Consider the following 10202-nt stretch of genomic DNA (forward strand, 5'->3'; position numbering starts at 1 on the left):
ACAACAACAACAGCTAGTACCCCCTTTTATAAAGTGTAGGTAGGTACAGTAATTATACCAAAGGCTAGAGAGAAAGAGGATAAACTATGGGCCTAACTACAGGCTAAGTTAATTGTCCTACCTAGTATTATAGGCCTAGGGTCCTAGACTGACACCAACAGTCACGCTTTACATACAGACGTTGATTGAAATTTTGGGGAAAAAAATGGAAAAAAATTAAAGCATAAAATAAAAAATAGAGTGCATAAGAGAAATATTATTAAATAAATAAAATATACCATTCGGCGGCGTTATTAAACTTCGCCAAATTAACCTTGTAATGTAATTAATGTTAAATAATAAATAATGATAATAATAATAATAATAATAATAATAATAATAATAATAATAATAATAAAAATAATAATAATTTCAGCATTAATTACCTTGACCTAAGCCTTAATGAAGAACCATACTATTTACTAGGCCTATAAATAATAACTAGCCCAGGGGGAATATCTTTTGTGTCATTTCCCTTAACGTCGATTTTTTAATTGTTCTCTAATTCCTCCATTGTCTAAGTTCCCCTTAAAGTAGGCCTACAGGTTGGTTTTAGTAACATAATAAATTAATACTAATTAATAATAATAATAATAATAATAATAATAATAATAATAATTTCAGCATTAATTACCTTGACCTAAGCCTTGTAATGAAGAACCATTTACTAGGCCTATAATTAGTCCTAATAACTAGCCCAGGGGGAATAATAATTAATAATAATTAATAATAATAATAATAATAATAATAATAATAATAAAATAAATAATAATAATAATAAAAAAATAAATAATCATCTATATTCGGCATTTCGGTAATCAAGAATCTGCAGATTATTATGCCTGATATTAATAACTAGGCTTAGGCCTCATTTATACATTCATTGGTGCTCTGCCATTTTGGCAGGTCTTATGGCATCCAGTATTTTAGAGCTGCCTCTTCTCAGCTCTTCTCTTAATTTGAAAATAACTGTCACCCTGTTCATTTGATGAAACGCCCCGAGAAACGCGCTTTTCCTTACTCTCTGTGCTTTCCCCAGATTTTTTTTGTAGTTAGGCATAGGTAATTATGCAAAACCCAGACCTAACTAAAAAATAAAAATTGCCACAGTATGTAACTCAAGTTAAAATAACACTTTTTATTACTCGTGCAGCTCAATCAAATATTATATGTCATTTTAGACGACCCATTAGTATTAGCATGGTAACATCAATGTATTTTTAAAAACTAGAAATTGCAAATTGCAAGTGAAGTGCTGCGAAGTACAACTGCATATAAATGTTCTTCGAACAAAATTATTTATGCGAGTCAAGTGAAAATAATGAACAATAAAAATATAACAAATAATATAAGACACGACCCATTGTCTATATTAGAACAGCGTTGGTACCGTGGGATACCAATGCGGATGTCAGTTCGAGCGGATGCCGGTTCGGGCGGATGCATTTAGTGCGAACTATAACAAGGGCGAAGTTATCGTCGCCGTATTCATGTATTTGTTTGTTTTAAATGAAAAAAAAAAGGTTCTGAAAGGTTTTTTGTACTTTTTGATAATTACTCCATGTTTGAATCACAGCCTTGGCAACTCCGACTACCAAGATGGCAGCATAAAACTATAATAGAATTGCGCACTTTTCATCTTAAAAAAGAAGAAAGTGTATGTATTACCAGGTGTTACTAAAGTGCACGAGAAGGCACACACACACACACAAGACGAGTGACCATTATTTTTTTCACGGTAAACAAAGTGAGGTGGCTAGCCACCCTATTCACCACCCCTCACTCCCCCTTCCCCATCTTCTTCCGCTCAAACTAGCCTCCGCTCGAAAAAAATTCCGCTCGAATTGGCCTTCGCTCGAAGTGGTATCCGCTCGAATTGACTGGTTCTCGTACCGGATATGCCAGTCTGCAACAAACGTCGCCTAATCTAAATGTAATAATTAGCACGCTGAAATAGGCTAGTAAATAAGTTTAACTGGGTTCGTAAATAATATTAGCCTCAAAATATTGTGGTTGAGACATGGGCCGATTAAACGTAGAAATAGGAAACCTAGAAATATAGTAAAAACGCTGAATAGTAATACACCAGCGTCGCGACATGCGACGTTGGTACGAGTAGGTTAGTCTACAAACGTCGCCTAAAGTAATTGATTTTACCCGGCAGAACGAAACTCCGATTTTCAGTCGTCTTAGGCACCTGTTTTTTGACAAACAATGACCTTTCAGAGGTCAAATTGCTGTCAAGAATATGAATTGGACAATTAGACAGCGACGTTCTCTCAGATCATAAGTTGTTGATGACCTTTTGACCTGAATTCTGCAATATAAGATTTTCGGGTCGATTCAGTCGAGACGGCCCGTGTGGAGTTTCATGTAAATGTTTCGTACGGGAAAAAAATCGCCTCCCGTACAAGGACACACGTTCCATCTCTCACCTCTTCTCTTGAAGAACCACGAGAAGAGGGAGAGTAGGTTAAACCCACATTGGGAGCAGCAGTAGCGATGTCAGCCAAGGGAGTTCCCATAGTTTCTTATCATTGATCTTTTGTTCTTTTAATACTGTTTATTTAGATTGCTTATTTCCGCAGACCTGTACTTCCTTTGTACAACATTCTTTGTTGTTTTAGGACCGCCCACATTATTACAGTAATTGTATATTATAGTTTGTTTCTTATCCAATTTGTACAGTCTCCTGATAAAGTCCACTGTGTGGACGAAAGCTAGACAATAAATTATATATTGTTGGTCTCAAAAGTGCTGCTGCTATTTACTTTATATTGTTCTATATTGTACAGACTAACGCGGCTATACTTTTTATTCATTAAGTTTTATTATGTAATGCATTAATTAGGTAAGATCAATTGCAACGCAAGTCACAAATAAACAATCCTGAACCCATGTTTATAGCAATTAACAGTCAATTAAGAATGTTATGTGCACTTCGTTGAGTTTTGCTTACAGTACTTGAATGGACTGAAATATACTTTGTTACTTCTTAATTTTTCCTCTATGACAAAACTATTTAACTTTCTTTGTAAAAATAAAATACCCAAGGATTTGAACGGAATACCCAAGAACCCAAGACCAAGTTAAAATACCCAAGATCTTGGGTAAATACCCAGCAGTGGTCACGCTGCTTGCAATGTTTACATTTGCCTTTCTGAAACGTTACCGGCGCTGTCAGAAAGGCCAATGTAAACATTGGAAGGGGTCTATTAGATAGGCCTACTCAAGAATACAGGTATTGAATTTTACGGTACAAGAATAAAAGAGTCTGTTGGCTCTCAGGATAGATAACTTGACGTAGTTTGTAATTCTTGTTCTTTATTTCACTGTTATTGTTTTACCCACTGCAGGATCGAAGCTCGGAGAGGTTAAGAACGTTACAATTTATTGAAATTACTTATAATTCAATATAATAAAATAAAACATTTCATTTCTTTTTAAGTTTTAGAAAGGAATATTTTATTTATTTTATTTTATGTCAACAATCTTTAATGAGGGTGGTCCATCCAGCCGAAGCTGATCATATAATAGACACCCTTGAATAAAAATTGTTCATTTTTTAAAGCATTCAGAATAATTATAGAATATAAAAAGGAACTAATTTGTTTAAGCAAATTGGCTGATTGATTAAAACAATACATGGTTTTGGGTATTTTAACAAGCTTTTGTTTTTGTTTTTTTTTTTAATTATTACAGTATTTGCTTGAAAAGGAAGTTATTTATTTGTATTATAGTTTCTTACACGTAATTTGTTTAGATTCCTCCGATCCTTGACGTGAACAGACTTAGTGAAGCGTGCAGCCACTGCTACGGTCTAATAATTGTTATATCAATAGCGCCCATACAGTAGTGACATTTTTGTAGTCTTTTGCTGCAGAATTGAAAGGCCGAATAATGGGTGTACAGTACATAGACTCAATTCGTCGCAACAAATGTCTTGTCTAGATCAGCTAAAATGCTGGATAAACTCGTAACTTTGACGCTTGTGGTACTATCTATGAGGTACTGTATAGTTTTGTATTTGAGAATGTGTTTGTAAGAAGTTAGTAGAACTGTTACTCCTCTATTTCAGTACGTACAGATACATGTTGTTTACATTGGTTTCTCCACTGCAAAACCAGCTTGTCTGTCATAACGTACTGAACCGTTCATAATATGGAAATTTTAAATCCTAAATGCAACAATACGTTTTTCTCAAAGTAGGCCTAACTGTTATTAAAACAATAGTTGCATACGAATGTTTTAATGTAATGTTGTACAATGAGGTTTAGTGCGTATTAAGAGAATTGGTATGCAACAATTCTTTAACATGAGTCATGAATGTAAATGATTAACTAACTTAAACAGATCTGTCAAAGCCCAAAGTTGTCTGGAAACGCCATGTTACAATGGAGGTGATTGTGTTGACGCAATGTGCGTGTGCCCAATAGGATTCCACAAACCGTTATGTCAAGGTAGGTATATGATGTGATTGCATTTTATACTACGCCATTAAACAACGCGTTAGAAAAAAAAAAGCTAAGAATCGCCAATAGTTTGTGTTTTAATATCACTAGCTTTTGTATTTATAATAAAAATTGATAGTATTTTTTCTGGGTAAATTCCAATTGCTGAAATAATACTGAACAAACACCACAACAAAACATAGATCAATCTGGATCATGCAATGCGGCCCTTTGATGTAAAGGAGAGTCCAGAACGCCTACTGCTGCATTGTGGTGCTTTACAATTTTGTTCCGTATTTCCACAAATAATCAGCTAAGCTTATAAAAGTGAATTATGAGTGAATTGTGTATTTTTAATAATCGTAATTGAATATAGAATGTATGTTGTATTTTATATATTGCTATATTGTTATTGTTTTATTGCACGAGCTGCATTAATAAAGTGTTTATCGTATCTTGCGATTTATTTTTGTATTATTTACTTGGAGAGATTGATTGATGATTGATTAATTGATTTCGATTATTTTATTGATTAATTTATTCCAATTATTTGATTGATTAATTGATTCCGATTAGTTGATTGATTAATCGAACGGATATTTGTTGATTGATTGATTGATGATAGATCGATGGATTGATGATTGATTGATAGATTGATTCAGTGAGCCATTTGTTGGTTGATTTATTTATGCGTCATTTAATATAAATATTTACACAGAAAAAATAGCTCAGCACAAATAAAACTTCTTTAATGATAAATTTGTCACATAGCATTTATATCTATGAAATTTCTGTTTATACTTTGATGTTGATAATATGAATTAGGTCTATATGAGATGTTAACTTAATGCCTATAAATATAAAATAAATATGTAGAACCGTCATTATAATAAGCTCTACAATTTACATAGCCTTTTATTACTATTGTTTTTATTACTATTGTTTTTATTACTGTTGTTTTTTTTTATTATTGATTTGATGTTTTTTTTATATTGTTATCATTTTTTATTATTAGTTTTTTATCAAAGCTTACTCACTGTGTATTAAGAATTGTATATAACATGTCCATAGAAAATGTTATACAAAAACAATTTTGTATACATTGATATTGTTACATGAAAATAAGCGGTATGCAACATCATTGTACATAGCGTTCGAGCACAGAGTGCTGTTCCTTTAAAAATTGTAGCATGTAATATAAATCGAAGTAAAGTTACCTGTTTTGGGTCGTTTGTTGTTAGTTTTAGCTTTCACTGTCATCACGACAGCTTCTTTTAGCGAGCTGGTTAGTCCTTACTATACATGTGAAAGTATTACAATCCTTCATAGATAATTGACACATTTAACTTGACCGTTGATGCTTGATGTTTTACACTATTTTTCGCTTGATTAGAGTGTTCTTCAATCACAAACTGTGACGTAAAAAATTGCACCAACGAAAGAGACCAAGTGTGTTTAAAATGTGAAGGAGATTACGGGCGTGATGGTGCTGCTTATTTACCGAGTCCAGATGCCACAGTATGCATCGGTAAGTCGTCAGTTTCTAATCCTGGTTTCCATAAATTGCCACACGCAGACACCGACAGATTTAGCCGACAGTACTCTACTTCATTCAACTTAGGACCAAAATTATAGTGTTTTTTTTTTTATTAATGCAGATAGGTTTTGTGGTTTCCATAAAATCGCTACACGCAAACGCCAACAGTAATCGCATCTACTTCATTCAACTTAGGGCCTAAATGATAGTGTTTTTTTTTTATTAATGCAGATAGGTTTCATACAAACATGAACAAAATATGTAATGGATCCTACACGATACTCCTAGATTTATTTAAGCCTGACGCACACAAGTGCTAGTTCTTTCTCCGCCATCTGTCATGTACCTTAATGATTAAAATCTGATCATCTTCTAAAATGCAGAATACTCAAATGCACAAGTTAAATGCAAATACATTAGGATGGGAAATTTTTATATTTAAAAAAAATATTTGAAAAATAATATTAAATTTCTAAACTTCTACATACGAATTATTTGGTATAATTTTTTAAAAATTATGCAAACTGGTAACATTTTATTTTATATTATTAGAGCAATGCTCCTGGAGAGATGGGAAGGCTTGTTTTCCTGGGACATGTGATGAGGTTGGTTCATGTTCTTGCTATAATGGATTCAGAGGTAATACCTGTCTAGGTGAGTTTCTCATAGTATAACTTTCTAAAACACTCTATATATTTTCGGAGACGAATAATAACAGTGACCATCTACGTTAGAGAGCGTACCCCAATTTAGTACAGATACTATAATAATTAATGATATCATAATTCAATTTATTAACATTTAATAATTGATTGCCTTATTTTGCTAATTATGTCGTGAAAGTGAAAAAAATGTTAAAAAAACAATTTAAAACAGACAATGATATAAACCATATGATTGGTTGTACATATGTCCTGATCGTTGTCATTATTATTCTTGTATAATTGAACCTATGAGAACGTATATTTACAATCTGTGACACAATCAACCTTAATTCCCCACTTTGTAAATGCTGGCTACGCCACACACATTGCCCAAAAGCAAATTTGATCGTACCCAGTAGGTGTTATGTAATGTATCCTTGGTTTGTTTATTTTCAGAAACATACTTGCAACCAGACCTATACGATTTTGTAGGTTTTCTGACGGATGGGCAACGTAACATTACAACTTTAAGCGACGCACAACACATAACCTTCACTAATGAGCATTTCCCGAAACAGTTCACCATCTCTTGGACAAGCGAATTTCGTAGACCAATTGTAGATTTACCTCCCTATGTTCTGCGATGGTATTTTGGCATTGCAAGTGTTGAAGCCCAAATTGTTCTTGGATCAGGTAGAGTTTTCCCAGTCAACTCAGAGTGTGTAACTTGTACTTAAAGCCCCATTCCCGGCAAAATTTCAGTTTTTAAGAAAAATCTAATTTTTGTATAATGTTATAAAGATTTATAAATATAATACGGAATTGCTAGTTTAACTGAATTTAGACATTCCTAAGAATTAAAAAAAAATGTAAAATAAGACTGAAATTTGATTTTTTTGTGTTCCACACAAAAAATAAATGCGGATGAATTTTTCATGTTTGATTTTGTGATAGGCCGTGAGAAGAAATATCGTAGGCGCCGAAAACATTAGCCTATCCAACGCTGCTAGGCTAGGCCTAGCCTTACCTCGATTTAGGTTCTGTTATCACACATAAAAACGGCCGACATGATATTTCCCGTTGCTAGTATTGACACTTGTGAAATATAATATTTCATAGGAATTTCAAATTTGTTAAAAAACTGATTCTGACTGAGATTTTGACACTTAAACAAACATACCTCAGCCTAACCGAACGACCGCATTGTGCGAGATGCGAAGTACAAAAATTAATCTCATTAGAGAGGGCGCAATTTATTGACTGTATGAAGTATACATAAAAGCGAGAGTATTCCAGTGGATGCGATCTACAACTTCTGAATTTGCCTAGCAACGATGAATTCGTCGAGAGAATGGTAATATTTTATGAGAAGTGGTCTGTATTTCTCTTTTTTTTTTATTCTTTTGCGTAAAACTAAAATTCATGCCAATATTTTTCCATGATTTATAATAATTGGAGTAATGCAAATGCATATTTTCTAAAAAAAAGTCAGTTTTTAGTGATAGATGTGTATAAGAGACAGACACATAACCTTCACTAATGAGCATTTCCCGAAACAGTTCACCGTCTCTTGGACAAGCGAGTTTCATAGACCAACTGTAGATTTACCTCCCTATGTTCTGCGATGGTATTTTGGAATTGCAAGTGTTGAAGCACAAATTGTTCTTGGATCAGGTAGAGTTTTCCCAGTCAACTCAGAGTGTGTAACTTGTACTTAAGCCTTAAACCTTTTCAGATATGTAAATAATAAGAAAAAATCGATATGCGTATATCATATATAGAGGCTTCAATTAAGAACATACTACCCTGTAATCTAAGTATGTATTCAATAAATAAATTATAAATTATATATATATATATATATATATATATGTATATATATATGCAGATTTATTTATATTGGTCTACTATTGTTTATTTACAGGTGGCTCAATAACTGAACAAGTGGCTCAGCCTACCTGTAGCTCACGTGTCTCCAGAGATTTCCCAGTGCGTCGGCATGAATGTGAAGAAACTGTTCACCTCTCTTTAGAAGATCATCAAATTAAAACTGGTGATATGTGAGTCAACACACTTACTGTATTTGCGATTGTGTCAGTTATATATACGCTCTAATGTAGTTTCAATTTCACGTGCCAATCTTAGGACGAATGCATAATGACAAACAATTGTACGGTTATATCAGAGAACAGTTAAATATTATTGTCTTATTTGGGTGTATACTGTTCCGGCTGGGCCTTAGACACATATTTATCGTCCCACTTGTGAGTTGTGAGAGTAAATCCGGCTTGAGAGTTCAACATTCAAAGAGAAGAATTATACCAAGGCATCATCTAGAGATAGACTTAGAAGCAGTCTCCCAAAGGTGAGACTATGAAATATGATGATATACTTGAATAGACACTCGACATTTTTTACTTATATAATTTGGTGTCAATTGCTAACACAGAACGCAGAAAGCGGGAATGGATGGGGTTATTTATCAAAGCTCAATGTATTCTTATGCTGGTAGAATACTAACCAAAGTTTCAAATATAACTTTCAAATAATTGAGTCTCCACATAAGAAGTACAACATTAAGTCGACGCAGGAGACACATGCTCCTTCTGGAAACCTATATTTCTAACTTGCTGTAACAATCTGCTCTCTTAAATTAGCAAAGCAAAACAATCAGTGTTCGCAAATTGTTAATTAAACTCATAAACCATATAAAATTATTATTGACAATTAATACATCATGCCTTTTTGCTTACTGTATTTCAATTGATTTTAAACACACAATTTGAACTTTGAAAAAGCTTTGGACTATTAAATTTAGGGATCAAGGATCATTTCCTAAAAAAAAAAATTTAAAAAAATCCTAGATTTATCCGTTATTAAGCTATTGTAATCCCACATGTCAAATTAGACCATGGTTATTCCGCTCCACTTTGACATACAGAAGCTTGGTTAAGTGTATAGTTACGCCATGGAGATTCAAATTGGTCAAGTTGTAGAAAGTGTGGTGAACCTTTAATAGGCCTACACGCTATTCATGAAAATTGGTACAAGGGGAATTAGTATTCTATTTACACGTCAATCTATAATTTATGAAAAAAAAATGTTTGATGTAAAATATTTATATTACTTTGATAGTATTAGAGCAACAGTTCGAATAAGCACTGGTGGTAACCGTGTGATAATCAATCGTGATGCTGAAGACGAGTCACGCGAAACCTATAGAACTGATTATTTTCAAAATAGAGGAGGGCGTGCTGTTGATTATTTGACGTTTACTTTTGACCTTGATGATCCCTATCATTGCATAACGTCATACGAATGTCAGAGTACAATGCTACATCTGGAAAGCGATGTCACAACTGAGGCAAGTAACAATGTTAACAATATTAGTTACCAAAAACCAATTCATAATTTATTATGTTCAGAGTAGAATGTTGCAAATGTGTTATGATGAAAAGTATTTAATATTGTTTGAAGGTTTGCTTGGGGAAGTAATAATGTATATTAATACGTCATGCTGTACACCACGTA

At 33.2% G+C, this 10202-nt stretch overlaps 1 protein-coding gene across 1 annotated transcript; it reads left to right on the forward strand.

Annotated features, from left to right (window-relative positions):
• Window positions 1-3834: 3834 nt before the first annotated feature.
• Window positions 3835-10035, forward strand: LOC117101388 (the record flags this gene model as incomplete). Its single annotated transcript, XM_033241364.1, is given in 7 exon segments — window positions 3835-4047; window positions 4393-4499; window positions 5884-6018; window positions 6580-6681; window positions 7128-7364; window positions 8596-8731; window positions 9807-10035. Coding segments are annotated over 7 exon segments (993 nt in total), but the record flags the coding sequence as incomplete, so codon positions are not given.
• Window positions 10036-10202: the final 167 nt, after the last annotated feature.

Source organism: Anneissia japonica, unplaced genomic scaffold (genome assembly GCF_011630105.1).
Source record: "Anneissia japonica isolate Jap-2015-1 unplaced genomic scaffold, ASM1163010v1 scaffold287872_len80017_cov105, whole genome shotgun sequence".
NCBI lineage: Eukaryota > Metazoa > Echinodermata > Crinoidea > Comatulida > Comatulidae > Anneissia > Anneissia japonica.